General features: G+C 37.8%; 1 protein-coding gene across 2 annotated transcripts in view; it reads right to left on the bottom strand.

Annotated features, from left to right (window-relative positions):
* The window catches only part of TM2D1 (TM2 domain containing 1), a 47819-nt gene extending 29042 nt beyond the window's left edge, over positions 1–18777 (bottom strand). Inside the window, exons 1-3 of one of the 2 annotated variants that reach the window (XM_047726344.1) lie at positions 18576–18777; positions 16553–16626; positions 4410–4518 (exon numbers count right to left, since the gene is read on the bottom strand). In XM_047726344.1, the coding sequence (XP_047582300.1) occupies positions 4410–4518; positions 16553–16626; positions 18576–18751 (359 nt within the window). In that variant the 5' untranslated portion in view covers positions 18752–18777. The remainder of the gene's footprint in view (positions 1–4409; positions 4519–16552; positions 16627–18575) is intronic. The other variant, XM_047726345.1, reaches the window with a different exon arrangement.
* Positions 18778–20443: the final 1666 nt, after the last annotated feature.

Below are 20443 nucleotides of genomic sequence, written 5' to 3'. Positions count from 1 at the left end.
GCATATAGGAAGTATTTTAAACCAGGACATTTCTATGTGAGTATAGACCAAAAAAAAAAAAAAAAAAAAAAAAAAAAAAAAAAAAAGAGAGAGAGAGAGAGAAATTCACTGAGCCTTGAGATACTTTGATACTTGAGAGATCAAGAAGAGAATAAACTAGAAAGGAGACTAAGCAAGAGTTAACAGTGAGGAAGAAGTATAACTAGAAGAGTGTGGTATACTGGAAGTCAAGGGAAGACAGTACAATGTATTAAAGAGAACAGAGTGATCAGTTGTGCCAAATGCGACTGACAGATCACATAAGTAATGGCTGAGAATTTTCCACTACATTTAATCAAAAAGAGTTCAGTAGTGACCTCAGCGAGGGCAATTTTGATGATGTGGTATAGGAAAATGACCAAACAAAGCAGGCTTAAGAAAGCCTGGAATGAAAAAAAAAAACCTGAAAAACAGGAGTATTAGACAACTCTCTGAAGTTTTACTGCAAAAGGAAGTAAAGAAACAGAGAGGTAGCTGGAGTTACCACTTTAAAATCGAATCTGATTATGTTGGTCTTACAATCCTGTTTTTTTGCATTTCACTCACAATTAGGACATTTGGGGGGCTTGGTGGGAGACGGCAGATGGACCAGAGATCCTGTTTATGCATCTAATACTGAAAGGATGTCATTTTATGCTGAGGGCAGTGGTGTCCCATCTACCCTGGAATGGGGTACCAGACTAGAAATAGAGAAATAAATTAGTAGGCTTTGTAGAAACTCAAGCTATAACCTACTGGGCAGTAGCAGTAGGAGAGAAATGTAAACAAAATTGGGAAATACTAAGAAGGCAGAGGTAACCACATTAAATGTGGGGGATGAGGGAAAAGAAGAAGTCAAGAAGGCTCCAAAGTTTCAGCTTAAGAAATTGACTAGGACAGGGGTGCCTGGTTGGCTCAGTGGGTTAAATCCTCTGCCTTGGGGTGGGTCATGATCCCAGGGTCCTGGGATCGAGCCCTGCATCAGGCTCTCTGCTCAGCGGGGAGCCTGCTTCCTCCTCTCTCTCTGCCTGCCTCTCTACCTACTTGTGATCTCTGTCTGTCAAATAAATAAATAAAATCTTAAAAAAAAAAGAAAGAAAGAAAGAAAGAAACAGATAAGGACAGGTGCCATTCATTAAGACAAAGGAGGAGATGGTTTAAAGGAGATGAAAGATTGACTTTGGGACCTTAATATACATTAAGATGGTGAGAAAAGCTTAAGGAGTGAATGAATAAAAAAGCGAATAGGGCAAGAATATAATCTTGGGGATATCAAGATTTAAGGAAAAAACAAAAGAGGAATAAAAAAAAAATAGAAGAGTGTTTTATACTTGAAGTCAAGGAAAGAATTTTAAGAGAAGGAAATGCCAAATGCTGTAGAAGAAAAATTAAGATGTGGACTATAAAGTTCCATTTGACAGAGAACAAAGATTGCTAGTAAATTTCAGCATAGCCAAAAGCTGGACTCTATCAGACAGAAAAATTCATAAAAGGTAAGTATTATAGGAACAAGCCTTTCAAAAAGCGTGGCTGGAAAGGGGAATGAAATTAGAAACACAATTATCTATATGTTAGATCACCCTAAAGAATAACCTGAAAACGGGTGGCATAGCAGAGACTGTCTAACTGCTCACTGAACCACTGCTCTTTTTCTCACAGATGTACTGTGAAGTTACATACTCTAGCCCATCTTGCAGTTATGTGTAGCCATAACTGAGTTTTGCCCAACATAATGAGGACAGAAGCGATGCATGCCATTTCTAGATCTGGTCCATAAAACACACCTACCCGGGGTTCCTTTTCCTCTTTCCCATCTGCTGGCTGAATGGAAAGGACTCTGAGGATGAGAGGAAGCAAAGCCACAGGATGAAAGGAGCAAGGCTCTTGCATGACTGCATGGAGCAACAATCACTCCCCTTACCTCACCCAGACCTCCACGCCAACACCAACCCGACTATGATGTGAGGAGAAAATAACTTTTACTGTGTTAAGCCACTGACATTCTAAAGACATCTGTTACAGCAGTTAGTCTGCTCCAACTAAAACAGTTGGCCAGTATAAATAGGTGTGTGGCTTGGTGATCAATCAGACATGGTTACCAGACTTCAGTTACTGGAGAATACATTATAGAATGACTGTATCTGCAATATTAAGACGGGAGTTTTCATCAAGTATCAATATTATATACAGTTTGAAAAAGAATATGCTAATAGGAGAAGGAAAATATGTGAACTGGGAAAGGAACATTCAGTGAATAAGAATTTGTCAGTGACTATTCAGTAGCCGACCAGCAGCTGGCTCTTTGGTAGGCATGTACTGAATATTCTGATATAAGAAAATGATTTATGGGGTGATCTTAATTTTGTGACTTATCATTAAAATTACCCACTAATTTAGCTCCCCTTGTTCTGATTCAATGGTCATTAAGCAAATTCTATTTTGGAACTGTACGTTTTACTATAGGAGGGGTATAAATTGGCCAGTATACTTGCAAGTATCAGGTTTCCCTGATAATTATGTTTCTTCTCGTAACTGACATCAGTGTCTTGTGAGCATGATTAGTATAGCTCAGTCGCACTGAGCCTAATCTACCCAGAGACACCAAAAGAAAAATCAGAATTAACTTAGAAATTGAGTAACAGACCATTATGGTGTTACCATTACACGTAATATAAACCTGTAAGTCCAACCTGAGGGGTTAGCTATTCTCAACAGATGATTGATTTTCTAAGTTGTTGTATTGTAACCTATGATGTCCTAGATCAGCACTTAATAAATTGGTTATCATTTGGAATTTTTATGATAGAAATAGTAATCCAGGGATGCCTGAGTGGCTCGGTCAATTAAGCATCTGCCTTCGGCTCAGGTCATGATCCCAGGGTCCTGAGATGGAGTCCCACATTGGGTTCCTGGCTCAGTGGGGAGCCTGCTTCTCCCTCTGCCTGCTGCTCTGCCTGCTTGTGCAAAGTCTCTCTCTCTCTCTCTCTCTGACAAATAAATAAATAAAATCTTAAAAAAAATATATGAATCGATAAATTCAAAACTTGGCTAAACCATATATAAGTAATAGGGAGGTAACTCCTTTTAGCAATTTTTACTTTACTAATGAGAAATCTTGGAACCCAAAAAGCTTAAGTGATTGGGTTAGGATTACACAGCAAGATAAAATCTAAAGCTCCTCATTAACTCAGTGAAGGAGGGTCAAAAGAAAAATAAGACTCCACTAGTAATTTCTAGGAATTCTAATAGAACTGGAAGAAATAGCCAAATAGTTAGGAAGGAAGGAAGGGCCTAATAGTGGTTATTTCTTAATACAACTGCAAACAGGTGCAATCAAATAAAATGTAACAATGTCAGTTAAAAGATAAAAGTATAGTGCCACCAATTAATAAGAATGCATAAAACTAAATCATGTTTTTAATACAAGGCAGAAATATAAGAATAAGATGTTAGCTTTACTACAGCAAAAATAAAACTCAAACTTAAAAGTCCTTTAAATAAAGAACACTCTTAACAAAATAAAGCCACTTGTCTTAATGTCCCAAAGAAATTTTTGAATTCTGTTCAACCATTCATCATCCATATCTATTACAAAGAATGAAACCAAATTTCAAAATGCCCTTAATGTGCAAATGATTAATAATTAACACTCTTTTATTTTTTTAAAGATTTATTTATTTGAGAGAGAGAGAGAGAGGGAGACAGAGAATCTCAAGCAGACTCTGCAATGAGCACAGAGATGGACCTCACCACCCTAAGATCATAACCTGAGCCAAAACCAGGAGTCAGAGGCTTAACCAATTGAGCCACATAGCTACCCCAACATTCTTTTTTTTTTAAGATTTTATTTATTAATTTGACAGAGAGAGAGATCACAAGTAGGTAGAGAGGCAGGCAGAGAGAGAAGAGGAAGCAGGCTCCCCACTGAGCAGAAAGCCCGATACGGAGCTCGATCCCAGGACGCTGAGATCATGACCTGAGCCAAAGGCAGAGGCTTTAACCCACTGAGCCACCCAGGCACCCCCTCAACATTCTTTTAATACTAGAAGTACATGATCCCTTTTTTGCACTGTAGAAATCCCCCAAATTTTTAAACAGAAGTTTTCATAACTCATTTAATGGCATAAACTGACTGAATTAACATGACATAAGGCTACTCACAGTCTTTATTTATCCCACAGAGTGAACTACTATGCTTTACTTGGTGGTAAACTGCAATTACATTAACAATATGCACACTTAAAATAGAGGTCTTCTAAGAAAGGCAAAAAAGATAAATTATATCAGTGCAGGATTTTCCCTATAAATTAACTTTTTATCTCTTTACTCCATGCAGTCAAGATACAACATAGGCAAGTAACCTGAAAATTTAGCTTCAGTAATGGACTTACACATTTCGGCAAGATACAGGCTTCAGAAAACCAACTTCATTTCCAGTAAAATGTGTTTCATTGCCACCAAAATCCTTACAAGTTATGTTGGGTGCTGGAAAACAAGGAACTAAAGACGGGGTTGGGGGGGGGAAGCAAGAAACTACTGGTTTTTTCCACAGAAAAGGTATGTAATCATGTTTAAGACTAGCAGAAAGCAGAATAAAATACAAAATTTTAACACACCACCTCCCAATATAACGTCTGACATGAGACTGTAGATAAGAATATCTAAATAAAGGATAACACGATATAGTGGTCTCAACACAAAAATGTAAGAATTGTCACATTGGGTTTGATGCATGACGCTTCTAGTTCAATCTCCCGCCTCTGACTATGGTGACAAGGGAAGAACTGCCCAGTATTACTGCCCTTTACTTCATCTCTAGGGTAAAGACAACTTCTCAAAATTTTGTTGCTAACTCATAGGGTAATTTATTAAATTTAACATGATCTGATTCTGTATTTTCAGTTTATATTAATTCTTGCAGAAGACAGTGACTATAAACTAAGATTCTTTTCACCTACCCTAAATATTTTTTTTTTAATTATTTGTTTTTTGGGGTGCCTGGGTGGCTCAGTCATCAAGCGTCTGCCTTCTGCTCAGGTCATGATCCCAGGGTTCTGGAATCAAGCCCCGCATCAGACTCCCTGCTCAGCAGGAAGCCTACTCCTCCCCCTCCCCCTGCCTGTGTTCCCTCTCTCACTTTGTCTCTGTTAAATAAATAGATAAAATCTTCTTTAAAAAATTGTTTGTTCATTTTGTTTATTAAGTAATCTCTATGCCCAACATGGGGCTTGAATACACCACCCCAAGATTAAGAGTCACATGCTCTACTGACTGAGCCAGCGAGGCGCACCCCCCACACACACACCCAGATTACTTATTCTAAATGTATTTATTTCTCTATTCCCTCTCAGAATTGATGTAGCATACCATTTTAGCATTTAGCATTTTCGATCTTTACTCCTACTCCAGATGACATAATAAGAGGAATACAGAGCTTACTGTGTGCTAGGCAGGAGCTATCCTGAAGCCTTTATAGCTTCACTGTATAAAGAGCAAGAACTTTGGAATGAGAATGACCTATGTGCATTGCCTCTTTCAGGACCTTGGATTCCTTGTAGATAAAAACAGCACTAAGATCTTCTACTTCCTAGTACCATTGTGGAGATTAAATATGATACAAAGTACCTAGTACAAGGCACAGCATACAGCAGTTATTCAGTAAATGTTACTGCCTTTTCCTCCTTCACCATTTCTGATTAAAAGGTACTAATGCTTTTAGGCTAGTTTCAGGCTGCTTATCTCTATGTTTAGTATCAATAATTACAGGATTTTTTTTTAACTTGAGAAAATGAAAACACAACCTTGTATCATAGTCTTAAAAAACCACAGAAGCCCTAGAGTTTTATCATGAAAGGAAAATGGCATTCATTTTCTGTCTTCTTTGTAATTATCTTATGATTTCCAACAAATCATTGTCCTTTCTTTTTTTTTTAAGGATTCTATTTATTTATTTGACAGAGAGAGATCACAAGTAGACGGAGAGGCAGGCAGAAAGAGAGAGGGAAGCAGGCACCCTGCTGAGCAGAGAGCCCGATTCGGGACTCGATCCCAGGACCCCGAGATCACGACCCGAGCCGAAGGCAGCCGCTTAGTCCACTGAGTCACCCAGGTGCCCCAGTCATTGTCCTTTTATAGGCCAGGGTAGTACACAGAGAAAACAATGTTTGAAAAAAACGTAAAATTACTTTACATACTTTTGTTGGGTTAAAAAAGTTCAAACTACGTTACCTATAAACTTAATTTATTTAATACACTTACATGTCCAAAACCAGGTGCTTACACTAAAAGACACAGATTCAGTATAATTGAGAACCACTTAAACAAGCAAAAAAGTAATAAAATGAAGGGTGGACAAAAAGTGAGGAAATAATATAGTTGACTCTTGAATAGCACTGGTTTGAACTGCATATGTATACTTACATGTGGATTTTCCTCAACGAATACAACATAGTACTGTAACTATATTTTCCTTATAATTTTCTTAATAACATTCTTTGCTCTAGCTTACTTTATGTAAGAATACAGTATATAATACATACAACATACAAAATGTATACTCATCGACTGTCTTCGATAAAGCTTCTGGCCAACAAGGCTATCAGCAGTTAAGTTTTAGGGAAATCACAAGTTACACACAGACCTTCTATTGCCCCAGGGTCATTAGGGTCAACTGTACTAGGAAACAAGTAAGAAGACATTGTAATTGAGCCACAAACCTAGACCAGAACTTCTTACTAAGACAGAAAGCTTTACAGAACTTTTATGGTATAATTGAAAGACAGCATTCCAATTCACCTCTGGGCTACTTCGGGAACTTGGTTTGGTTCATGACCCAAGGGAAACACGAGAAAATCCTCATTAAGAATGTTTGCAAAACACAGAGGTTTTCCACAATCATTTCTTGACTCCAGAAGTAAGCAAGAATTTACAGTCTACCGAGATAGCGCAAAGTTAACAGACAATTTATATGTAGCTGTTTGGACACCTGCCTTCATACTGGGAAAAAATGTACTGATTTTTGTGAATAAATTATTATCACAACCATTAGGTGATATCTCTTGAAATTCTGCCATCTTAGGTCATGTCTAGCACTATATAGTAGATAACTCAAAATCGAGATTAGCCAATATCTGAAATGCTCATATTCCTTGTATTTGACTGAAAGAAGATCAATATGCTCCATTCCAATGGCCAAGGACAATTTTGCCCCACAGGGGACATTTGGCAGTATCTGGAGACATTTTTGGTTGTTACCACTGGGGACTTGCTACTGCCACCTAGGGTAGAGGCCAGGAACGCTCCTAAATACCCTACCATGTATACAACAGCCTCCTCACAACTAAGAATTACCTAGTCCAAACATCAATCATCCCAAAGTCGAGAAACCTCACTCTAGACCAGCGGTATTCAAAAAGTTTTGCTTGCACACTCCCTAAAGTAATCTTTTACAACTCTGAACTCCCTTACACACTGAAGTTGATACCTAAAGTTTTTCATCATGGATTTAAATGGTTGGAAAAAATATAATTTCCAGCATATTATAAATATTGCTATTAAATTTAAATGTTATAGCATGCTTTACAATGGAATCTAAACACCACAGCAATTCAATAGCCACCATTATCCAACAGAGAATAGATATGAAAGAGCTCCTCTTGAAAACGGAGAAATTTGGGGGCACCTAGGTGGCTCGGTCAGTTAAGCACTCTTGATTTTGGCTCAGGTGATGATTTTAGGATCTTGAGATCAAGCTCTGCATTGGGCTCTGTGCTCACTGTGGAGTCAGCTTTACTCCCTCTACCTCTGACCCCTCCTGTCCCGTTAGCTCCCTCCCTCTCTAATTAAAAAAAAAAAAAAAAAGTAAAATTCAGGGACGCCTGGATGGCTCAGTCAGTTAAGCATCTGCCTTTGGTTCCGTCATGATCCCAGGGTCCTAGGATGGAGTCCCACTTTGGGCTCCTTACCCAGCAGGGCACCTGCTTCTGCCTCTGCCTGCTTTTCTCCCAGCTTGTGCTCACTCTCTTGTTTTCTCTCTCTCTCTCTGACAAATAAATAAATAAATAAACGTTTTTTTAAAAAAAAAAAGTGGGGAGTGGGGGATGCCTGGGTGGCTCAGTCGGTTAAGCGTCTGCCAAAGTGTCTGCCTTCATTAGGCTCGGGTCATGATCCCAGGGTCCGGAGATCACATCCAGCTCCTTGCTCAGTGGGGAGCTTGCTTCTCCCTCTGCCTGCTGTTCTCTCTGCTTATGCTCTCTCTGCCTCTGACAAATAAATAAATGAAATCTTATAAAATTTTTTTAAAAATAAAAAAAGCAAAATTCAGAAAATTTACATCAATTTTAGGATAAGTAAACATAATATCTGAGGATCTGGAAATCAGTTCCTTTAAGACACCTGTTATGGGCTGTATTATGTTCCCTCCAAAAGATACGTTTAAGTGCTAATCTTCAATACCTCAGAGTATAACCATATTTGGAAGTAAGGTCTTTGCAGGTTTAACCAAGTTAAAATGAGATCATTAGGGTGGGCCCTATTCCAATAAGACTGTTGTCCTTATGAATAGGGGAAATCACATGCATATATAGCAGGGAGAAGATGACTTGTAGACAGAATGCTATGTGAGGACAGAGGCAGAGACCAGACTGATAGAGCTAAAAGGCAGGGATGCCAAGGATTGTGGCCCACCAGCAGCAGGTCAGAAGAGGGGAGGATATATTCCACCCAGAGTCTGAGAGAGGATGGCCCTGCCAACACCTTGATTTCAGATTTCTAGCCTCCAGAACTGAGACCATCAATGTCTGTTGTGACACACTTATAATGGCCCTAGGGAACTACTTCAATAATGATACCTGTTTACCTCCTGAAAAGCTCTATACATACTCCAGGAGTATGTATACAAGAGTTTAGGCATCAGGCACATAAACCAAAGAGGTGTCTGGTTTAAAAAGTTAGTTTTTTGCCTTGCTGAGGACCATTCCACCTCCACAAAGAAGTGACCGGTAGGAAATATAAACACGAGTTTTTTCTCAACATAGATCTTTAATTTTTTTAAATCCTCAAAGTAGTAAGTTCTGGATTGGCAAATTGTACCATAAAAAAGAACTTTATTGCAAAATTTTAGATAATCTTCCTCTAAAGGTACTACCTTGCACTTACTTGCTCAGTTTGAAGCTGTCTTTTTCTTGTCTTATAGCCCCATGAGATCTTCCTGCAGACTATCTAAAATCAGATCTTAAAGAGACAGTTGCAATGCAAAATGCTGTAATTATGATTCTAGTTGGGGTTATTGTCCAATACATCTTGCTAATAAAAATGCATTGTTTTTTGAAATGAGTTTCTTGTACATTCAAAAAATCAAACATTGATAGGTGAGTTGTAAAAAGGCCTTATAGGGGCGCCTGGGTGGCTCAGTGGGTTGAGCCGCTGCCTTCGGCTCAGGTCATGATCTCAGGGACCTGGGATCGAGTCCCGCATCGGGCTCTCTGCTCAGCAAGAAGCCTGCTTCCCTCTCTCTCTCTCTCTGCCTTCCTCTCCGTCTGCTTGTGATCTCTCTCTGTCAAATAAATAAATAAAATCTTTAAAAAAAATAAATAAAAAAAAATAAAAAGGCCTTATAAAAATATTAAATATTAAAAAATCATACCTTTCTATTTTTAATTAGACACTATTCTTTGAACCATAAATTTTGAAAATTACAGTTTTCAATGATATTTTATCATTTCTTAATAGGAAATTATTTATATTTGACATGAGACATATGAGAGCAAAATGCTCAATGCTCCAGGCTGAGAACCTGAGGAAAGCTACAAACAGTGGAAAGAGGTGCCAGAATGAAGAGGAAACCCTATTGCTATAAGGATTCTAAAGTTTGAGAGAAGCATGAGCTAATTATTTCAAGGGATGAAAATGATGTACTTTAGTGAGGAAGGAGAAGCTGCTGCTCCAAGGACACACAGAGATTACGTGAGAAAATAATAAGAGAAACATCAATACTGATTTAATCAGACTTCTTTGAATTGACAGTGAACTCCAAAGAGTAGGACTTCAGAACTGGACAAATCTGAATTTAAATCTAAACTCTGTCAACTTAACAAGTCTGTTCCATTGGGCAAGTTACAAAACCTCTCTGAATCTTGTTTTTATCATCTGTGAAAGGTGGATATTACTCTTGCAATGGTATGGGTATGTAGTAAAAGCATAAGGTATGTAAAGCATAAAATTTGGTTAGACAAAGTATTCAACAAGTATTAGGTTCTCTACTCTAGCAAATTAGAGAACTTCAATACTGAGAAAACTAAGAATGAACCTGACATGAAAAATGAATTATAACACTGGGAGTGGCTGTAACACTAAGGGAAGATTTTGTGTAATGAAATTAATCAATCAAAAGAAGCCCACAATTCTAGAGTTTGTTTTTACATCCTTTATCATTTCTTTTGACCCCTGCTTTTTTTTTTTTTAAGTAGTCTCTATGCCCAACATGGGGCTTGAACTCATGATCCCGAGATTAAGAGCTGTGTTTTCTACTGACTGGGCCAGCCAGGTGTCTTACTGACCCTTATTTTTTAAAAATCCTATTAAGTAAACAAAACTAGTAATACACTCCTTTTTTTTCTAGAGTCTAAGAAAGGATGACTTGACAAAAGCCTTACAAGTAGGTAAGGATCTGGAAATCCTAAGCTAACACTCATTATTTCTTAATCAATACTCTTCCCATTATACCATAATTCCATGCTTACACTGATTTCAGGAACAAGCAAAAATAAATCAATATGATAATACTAAAAAGCCAGTTACCAATAAATGTTAACTAGTAGACAAAATTAAGCAACATGCTACAACCTGAAAACTACTCAATTCTCAGATTTCCTACAAAAAAAAAAAAGTTTTGCCCTGGGGGCACCTGGGTGGTTCAGTCATTAAGCATCTGCCTTTAGCTCAGGTGATGGTCTCAGGGTCCTGGGATCAAGCCCCGCATCAGGCTCCCTGCTTGGCGGGAAGCCTGCTTCTCCCTCTTCTACTCCCCTGCTTGTGTTCCTTCTCTTGCTGTCTCTCTAATAAATAAATAAAACCTTAAAAATAAAAAAATTTTGCTCTGGCCAATGTCTTTGATTTAGATGGCATCTGTTTAAACCAGTAAGTACATAGTATTTCTCGATTATAAAAAGTAGCATTATTTTTTAAACGGAAAAAAGCTATCAGAAATAATGATGTTTCATAACGATCAAAGGACTGACCTAAGGAGTAAGTCGTTTGGGATCCTATTCCAGTTAACATCATGGCTCTGGATTATAGTCTTGATCTGTCAGATTTAAGGGTCAAAACCTGATCTTAGGATCCCGTATTGCAAAAAAATTCTATAAAAGCATTAGTCAGTCATTTGATAAAATTAGAATATGGATGGTAAAGTACATATATTAGTATTAAATTTACTAAAGTTTACAGCAACCACAATATCTCTGTTGTTAGGGAAAACACACAAACATGGGGCAAAATACATATAAATTGAGAGAGAGAGGATGTGTGAGCACATAATGATAAAGCAAGAATAATGTGTTTACAACTGGTCAATCTGGGCAAAAGATGTATGGGTGTTCTCTGTACTTTTTTTTTTTTTTAAAGACTTTATTTACTTGTCAGAAAAAGACAGATGGACAGAGATAGAGCAAAATTAGCAGGAGCAGCAGGCAGACAGAGAAGCAGGCTCCCTGCTAAGCAAGGAGCCTGATGCAGGACTCAATCCCAGGACTCTGGGATCATGACCTGAGCCCAAAGGTCGACGCTTAACCAACTGAGTCATCCAGGCATTCCCCTTTGTACTACTCTTATTCTTCCAACTTTTTTGTAAGCTTGAAAATATCTCCAAGTAGGGGCGCCTAGGTGGCTCAGTAGGTTAAACATCTGACTCTTGATTTCAGCTCAGGTTATGATCTCAGGGTCGTGAGATGGAGTCTCACTATCAGGATGCAGGCTAGGCATGGAGTCTGCCAGAGATTCTCTTTCTCCCTTTGCACACATTTCTCCCTCACCCTGGGCTTGTGTTCACACTCTCTCTTAAAGTAAATAAAAATATTTTAAAAAGGAAAAAGACATTATTTCCAAATTAAAAATCTAAAAATAACACACTCTTTGCATAACTAACTTATGTTGTTAGAAGTTAGGTTAATGGTTATCCATTACGGCAGAATACTGAGTATAAGAGCATGATGGGGCTTTCAGTATGTTAATAAAGTTATTTCTTGATTTGGAAACATTCACAAATGTGTTCAGCTTGAGAAAAATCATTTGAGTACACTTATGTGTACTTTCCTATAAATATATTTCGGGGTACCTGGGTGGCTCAGTGGGTTGAGCCTCTGCCTTCAGCTCAGGTCGTGATCTCAGAGTCCTGGGATCTGGCCCCGCATCAGGCTCTCTCTCAGCGGGGAGCCTGCTTCCCCTATCTCTCTCTGCCTGCCTCTCTGCCTACCTGTGACTCTGTCTGTCAAATAAATAAATCTTTAAAAAATATAGATATATGTATTTCAATAAAAACTTGACAAAATAAAAAAGACCTGCCAAAGGACCAGAGCAAAATTTTCTAGAGATGTAGTCTAAATAGTTTTGCATTTCACTGATTAAAAAATGGAAAACACTTGCCTGTGTATGTCTGTACAATCTAGACAGAAGACTCTTCGAGGGTAGAGATTGTGTCTTCTTTCATTTATCATCTATACCACCTAGTAGAAGCTTACCATGTAATTTCTCAATAAATACAGTAAGTAAATAATTTCTTAATAAATAATAAATAACTTATACTTTTCATTAAGGTATTAGTCTTTTTTTTTTTTAAGATTTTATTTATTTGACAAACAGAGATCACAAGTAGGCAGAGAGAGAGGAGGAAGCATGCTCCCCGCTGAGCAGAGAGTCCGATGTGGGGCTCGATCCCAGGACCCTGGGATCATGACCTGAGCCAAAGGCAGAGGCTTTAACCCACTGAGCCACCCAGGTGCCCCAAGGTATTAGTCTTGATCCAGTTATTTTACTCAATTTAATTACCAAATTATTCATTATAAATCATATCTCAGTAAATAAATATGCTTGTTAGTTGGCACTGGGCTAAATGGAATCTATTTTTCTTTTTAATTATGAGTTTATTTGAGCAAAAATCAATTTGAATTGGGCTGTGCCAAACTGGAAGTGGTTAAAGTACTCTGCCCCACCTGTAGGAGTTAGAAGACTTCTATAGAGAAGTGGAAGCAAAGCAAGGAAGTTATTTTTGATTGGTTATACCTTAAGAATTTGCCTTATTTGGGAAGGTCTCACTGACTACTTGTGATGGGCTGTCCTTAAGTTTTTATTTTTTATTTATTTTAAAGATTTATTTATTTATTTATTTGACAGACAGAGATCACAAATAAGCAGAGAAGCAGAGAGAGAGGAGGAAGCAGGCTCCCCACTGAGCAGAGAACACCATGTGGGTCTCGATCCCAGGCCCGTGATCATGACCCAAGCCGAAGGCAGAGGCTTCTACCCACTGAGCCACCCAGGCGCCCCAAGTTTTTATTTTTTATATTGAAGTATATAGTTGACACAATGTTACATTAATTTCAGGTGTACAACATACTGATTAGACAAGTCTATACATTGTGCTATGCTTACAAATGTAGATACCACCTGTTCTGTTACAATACCAGTGATTTCCCTATGCCATACCTGACATCCCTGTGACTTAACTCATTCTATAACTGGAAGTCTATATCTCTAATTGGGAACCATTTTAAGATCACATTAATTTAATGTTACAGTTGAATTACTTAGCCTTTGGTCCCAATTCTTCTATTCTGAAATTACCCTATTGTAAAACATTGTTATTCATCCCTACCAAAAAGTACTGTTAAAGAAAATTAAACTGAGTTTGAGGATTCTGTAATAGTCCCTCGTATATACAGTGAGAAAACAGAGGAAGAACAATCTTGGCTGGAGGCTGAGAAAGATCATTTAACTCACACTTTTCACAACTTTTTTTTTTTAAAGATTTTATTTATTTATTTAACATCCAGAGATCACAAGTAGGCAGAGAGGCAGGCAGAGAGAGAGGGGGAAGCAGGCTCCCTGCCAAGCAGAGAGCCCAATGCAGGGCTTGATCCCAGGACCCTGGGATCATGACCTGAGCTGAAGGCAGAGGCTTAACCCACTGAGCCACCCAGGTGCCCCACTTTTCACAACTCTTATTATTTTTCTCCTCTTAATCAGTTCCATGTTAGGACACAAAAAACATGTTTTACCGGTCACTTAGATATCCTCTCTGATCAGGACTTAGAAGTGATTCACCATGACTAGTCTACTAGCCCTTGTCTGTTTTAAAAAGGCAAAAAAGAAAAACTTCCCATAGCCAGACACAGTCTCATGAGCATTGGGCTGGGATGGCAGAATCTATCCCAGCTCTCAGCTAGATACCGGTGTCAAGTACAAATTGTACATCCATATGCAGCCAACCTGTGACTCATCTTTGTCTCAGAAACTTTTTCTTCTTAAAATCATGATAATGATTTAAAGTAATTTATTTATTAATCTACATTTTACATATATTTCCACATTCAATACGGCACTTGATATCTTCTCTCCAAATGAATAATCATATCATTTCCTTTTATAGGAAACCTTCCTTTTATTGTCCTGTAGCTCTTCACTTACATCAACTATGAGTATTTACCTGATAAGCCATGATAGTACCGTAATACCTCCAAGTCCTTTTACTTCCCACTAGTCTGATCACTTGATTTTGTATGTTTATAAACTTACTTATTAATAACTGCACGAGTGGATTCAAACTTATTTTACACAAAAGACTCTTAAATGAAGGGCAAAGCTCTTTGGGGCAGAAAACTATTCTTTTTATTGCATAATTCTCTTCAAAGAATTACCTACAAATTACCTACAAATACCTACAAAGAACCCTACAGGCTAGAAAATGCTTTTTGAGATAGGTAGCTGCCTGCTTCTTAATTTAGTTAGATACCTGAGACAAACAGTATTCACAGATTTCTAATATCTTTCATATAAATGGTTGAGTATCTGAGAATTGAGTCTTCATTATATATGTTAACTGTAATCTGTGTCCCAAAAGCACAACATAAAAGACTGAACTGTAAAACAGACAAATCAGAGTATACTTATAAATTAACTCAAAAAACAAAGTTCCTTTAATACATCTAAATTAAACAAATGTATACATATTAAGCAATATCTGCTATACAAATCATATATATATATACGTATATGTAAAACCTATTACTATTTATATGGTAAAACCTTACTACTTCTGAATAGTAGCTAAATGCCAATTATAAAAGTTTAACACAACTTATTTTCAATTATCTTTGTTGACTATAATTGGGTTAGTAGTGTGCCAAAATATAAAGGTATAAACAGATAAAAGATTTGCTTTTTAAAATATATACGAATTCATAATCAAGCAGTCAATTATTTGAATATGTTGAAAAACATTAAAGTTTTTTGCTATAAAAAAACAATTACTTCAATCTCATTTATATAATGAATCTGTTTGAGAGATTTTATTTAAAAAGAAAATATCAGTTACTGTTTTATTTTCTGCCTAATACATAAAACAATCAGTATATATTCAATAGGTGCTCTTTTCTGGGGCGCCTGGGTGGCTCAGTGGGTTAAGCCTCTGCCTTGGCTCGGGTCATGATCCCAGGGTCCTGGGATTGAGCCCCTCATCGGCTCTCTACTCAGCGGGGAGCCTGCTTCCCCGTCTCTCTATGCCTGCCTCTCTGCCTACTTGTGATCTCTGTCAAATAAATAAATAAAATCTTCAAAAAAAAAAATAGGTGCTCTTTTCTCAAAATAATACCATGTAACTGCCATCATTATGTACCATGCCAAATAAGAAGGCTAAATAGTTCCAACATACATCTGTCTGCCTCCCTTCCAACACATACCCCTATAGAAGAAAAGACCCATCAGAACAATTCATTAGTTTTTATCTGGCTTTCTACATAATTTAGAATAACAGAAGAGCCCCAAAATCATTAGACTGAGAGTGGTATCTATTATCAAAACATCTCTATAATAGTGAAGAAAGAAAAAGAAAATACTGATGCATATTTAAAATCCTAACTGTATTGTTTTCATACTTAGAATGTACCTAAGTTTATTTTACGACTGTATAATATGGGTGATATAACTTTGCATCGGACCTGACGGCACTAACAGTCCCATTTTAAATTCTTTTTGAGTAATTAAAAATTAAGTTAAGAAGCATCTCTGCATAAGCTACATAAACTGATTTCAAAGGTTTAAAAGAAATGAAAATACAAAACTCCCCAATTCACAAAACTAAGAATAACACTCTTCTTAAATATTAACAACCCTTAGCAAGTTGTCCAATTTAAGTCGTTCTAGAAACTGAGTAATGTTTTAACTCAAGAAAAAGCACACATTTATTATTTTTAGTGATCATACACTGATTTATGAAGTAATGTTTCAAAAATTGTTTTTAAAAACATGTTTCTGGAAATCTTACCATGAGCTGTGTAGTTTGTACAGTTAACTGGTTCTTGTGTAGCATCATTTATTTTTGGATCTTTACAAATATATCTGAGAAAAGTTAAGGAAATATGAACCACATTCCAACACAAAACATTATCATCTTGTCTTTAATATCTTGTATTACATACTCATGTTTACATTCACATGTTAAAAAAAAAAGCTGTTGGTTGGTCCAAAACAACAAGCACAACCACAAATATACTTTCAGCATCACTAAATACTACTTGAACAGTAATTTATTACAGGAAAAGTGTATTAACTTAATATATATTAAAAGCTCTAGCCAAGGATGCCATCCTTAAAGAACATCAGTCAGGGTTTAAGCATAGAGCATAAAGGAAAATTGGAAATTAAAATCTTTACCAAATTATTTTAAGAAAGCTTCAGGTTAAAAAAAAAATCAGTTTCCAAGCATTTGATTGAACTAATCTATGGGGCCCCATAGTATCGTCACATACCTAACTTCATATAGTACAAATAAATAACCCTGTGAAGTAAACACTATTATTCCCATATTACAGAGGCACAAACTGAGGCTCAAAGTTTGAGAGACCTATCCAAAGTCATGTAACAAGTGATAGGGAGTAAAATCATGTTTCCTGATTCCAAGCCTAGAGTGCCTTCCATTAGACTGCAGAGAAGATAGCCCTTTTAGGTGAATCTTCAGTCTCCCCAACAGGATCTTAAGTTTTGAAAAACAGGTATAACTGTCCGCTAATTTCAAAACATTTGCAGTTGGCTTTTGTTTCCTAAATATTTTATTGACACTAAAATGGGATAAATAAGGTGTTCGCCTTATTTATCTGATACCTGTTTAAGGTTTTTTAAGCACTACTGGAAACCTCATCTTCAGGCCAGGAGTAGCAGACATTCTCCAGTCTTCATCACCAAATGCTCAGCCACATCTCTCTGAGGTTCAAACTGTACAATTCTTCATACAATCCAATTATTTCTTAGAATCGCTCTGACATTTTTACCAAAAAAGACTCAACTTACTAGGTCAGTGATTCTCAAATTCCAAGCATAATGGTATTCAGCAAATTGGAGCTATGGTGAAAGCCATCTAATAATGGCTGCCTCTCCCTAACTCACATAAAAATACTATAGGAGAGAATTTTCTTAATTTTAAAATTCTGTCTCCTAGTCTTTCTCCTACCTCTGGCTTCTGTTACTAATTTTTCTGCTCTGTAATTTGTATAAAATGATCTAATTTTGTACAAAAGTAGCTATTCTAATTTGACTGAAACTCCCATTTCATAAGGGCTCCTCCCTTCAGCAGAGCTATTACAATGAACTGTTCCACTTAACCCCTTCAGCCTCAGTTTCCTCATCTGTGAATAAATAACATAGATTGTCCTTATTATGTGCCAGGCATTGTCCTATATGATTCACTTGCACTAATTTCTCACAACAAACCTTTCAGTTGGTAACACTGTTCTCTTCATTCTTACTCAAGAGAAAACAGAGTTCAGATAATTGGCCCACAGTTACAATACGGAGAAGGAGTTTGCCCCCGACAGTTTGGCACCTTACGGAGTTTGAGGATGATGTAAGGTATTACGCACAGAGTTAATGATAACTGGGCAATATACAAGGGATATATCGTTATTAACTACTTATTTGTCTCCGCCCCCAAGTCAGCAAACTTCTACAGTGGAGCCTATCAATTTTCCTATTACTAGGGCCTAGAACAGGGCCTGGCATACTTCAGGATCTGGGTGTTTGTTGAATAAGCCCACCAGTAATTAATTAATTAATAATAAAAATAAGTGAATTAGAAGACGAGGCACTAACCATCAGTAAAATTCCAAGGAAAATCACACAGGGTGACCGCTGTTCTTCCCACCCTCACATCTCTTTTCACCCCCCGAGTCCGTCCGTCATTAAAAGCCACAAGTCACCGATCCCTTAAGCCAACCCTGGCCCGCGCTGAGGGCCGCGACCCACTTGCGACCCCTAATCTACCTCGCCCCCAAGGCGGGGGGGGGGCTCCTCACAGAGGATATTGTCCCAATTTGAGGTCCTCGCACTTAAGCGTCTCCTCGCCACTGGCGGCGGCGATCGCAGCAGCTCCCCAAGGTCCCGTGGTGACTGACACGAACCACAGGGCACCCAGGACCTGGGCGGCCACGGCCTCCGGAGTAGCTGGCCCAGACGGCCAGGTGGCCGCCATGCTGGGAACCCGCGCGTCCTCCACAACTTCCGGTTCCGCCTTTTCGTAGGCGGGGACGGGAGAAGGGCGGAGGGAATCGAACCTCTTAAAGGGACCGTGCCTCGTTTGGAGGCGGGTTTCTTCCCCTACCGGGCCTCCGGTTTACCTGCAAGTGCTGTGATTTGTCTTCCTCAAGAGGACTCGCTTTGAGAATCATTGGCCCTGCACCCACTGCTTCCTCCCGAGCTAACCTTGCTGTGACTTTTCCTCCTACAAATGTTCCAGGGGCACCCGGCGATTTGTTAAGCGCTTTACAAACATTATCTCGGAGAGTCTTGTTAGGATTTGAGTTTACAGATAATGAGCCCGGCTCAACGTCGCTAAAAAACAGACCGACCTTAGTGAATTGGAATCAAATTGATAATTTGCCCGATTTCAGAATCCGTGCTCTTACTATTATGATAGAATGACCTATCTGTTCGCTTAGAGAAGAACTTATGGAAGGCTCTTATACAGAACGTAAGAAGTCTATCACAAAGATAGGCATTACACTTTTAATTTTAATACCGGACATTTATGTGAGCGAGAGGGCCTATAAGAAAAGGAGATGAAAGAATTTACGACTACACAAGGGAGAAGTTGGATTTTTCTTTTTGAATTTCTGTATATTCTAAAAATTCTGTAGTGGGGATATCTTTTATCCTGGGCAGCACATTTACTTTCTTTAGTGAAAGTTTAAGCCATTTTCTCTAACGTAAAAACATTCGGATTTGGTGCGGCCTCATTCACAGTAGCACTAATTTTGAAGAATTGCGTTATGCAGTGTTTCTCAAATTTTAGGGACCATCAGAGTTATCTGGAAGCTTTTTTCAGACAGCAAGAATGGGACCCACCCTCATTTCTGATTATGAAAATTTAGGGTGGGGCAGGAAAATTTACATATGTCACGAGCTTCCAAATGATGCTGAGATTGCTAGTCCAGACCCCACACTTTGAGAAGCACAGGATAAGGTATTATGTGAAGTATCATTTTGGAATGGGAAGACATGAAAATTTTTGCAATAATATTTTGGTAGTGTAACTACAGTTAAAATTTTTCTTAAACCAATTTTTTGGCATTACTGTGCTATTTTTATTTATTTTTTTTTTTGAAGATTTTATTTAAAGTAATCTCTATACCCAAGGTGGGGTTTGAACCTACAGCCAGGAGATCAAGAGTCACAGGCGCCCCTACTATGGTTCTTGCAAATTAAAATATTTATGTTTAAAAAAAAAATGTTTGTGCTTAATTAAAGATTTAAATGATAGGAAATTTGAAATTTACTAGTTCAACTTTTAAACTTCCTGTTTTAAGTTGACTTCTCTCTTTTTTCTCTTTTTTCTCTTTCCTCCCTTTATCCTTCCCTTTTTTCTTTTCTCTCTCTTTCCCTCCATAGAAATATTTATCAAGCATTTATTGTGTACTCAACGTCAGGTGAGACCCTACAGACTCAAAAAATGAAGAGATGAGAACCCAGTAATTAAACATTTTATGTTTACTAGGGGAAAAGATAAACAGTTAAAGTACTGTTTGATAATTGTTAAAATAGAAGCTTGTACTAGTTACTGTATTAGGACAAGGGTTTTGATTAAGATATTCCCCAAAAAGGGCGCCTGGGTGACTCAGTGGGTTAAAGCCTCTGCCTTCGGCTCAGGTCCTGATCTCAGGGTCCT

This window comes from Lutra lutra, chromosome 4 (assembly GCF_902655055.1).
Source record: "Lutra lutra chromosome 4, mLutLut1.2, whole genome shotgun sequence".
Lineage (NCBI taxonomy): Eukaryota > Metazoa > Chordata > Mammalia > Carnivora > Mustelidae > Lutra > Lutra lutra.
This window is presented reverse-complemented; position numbering and strand designations above follow the sequence as displayed.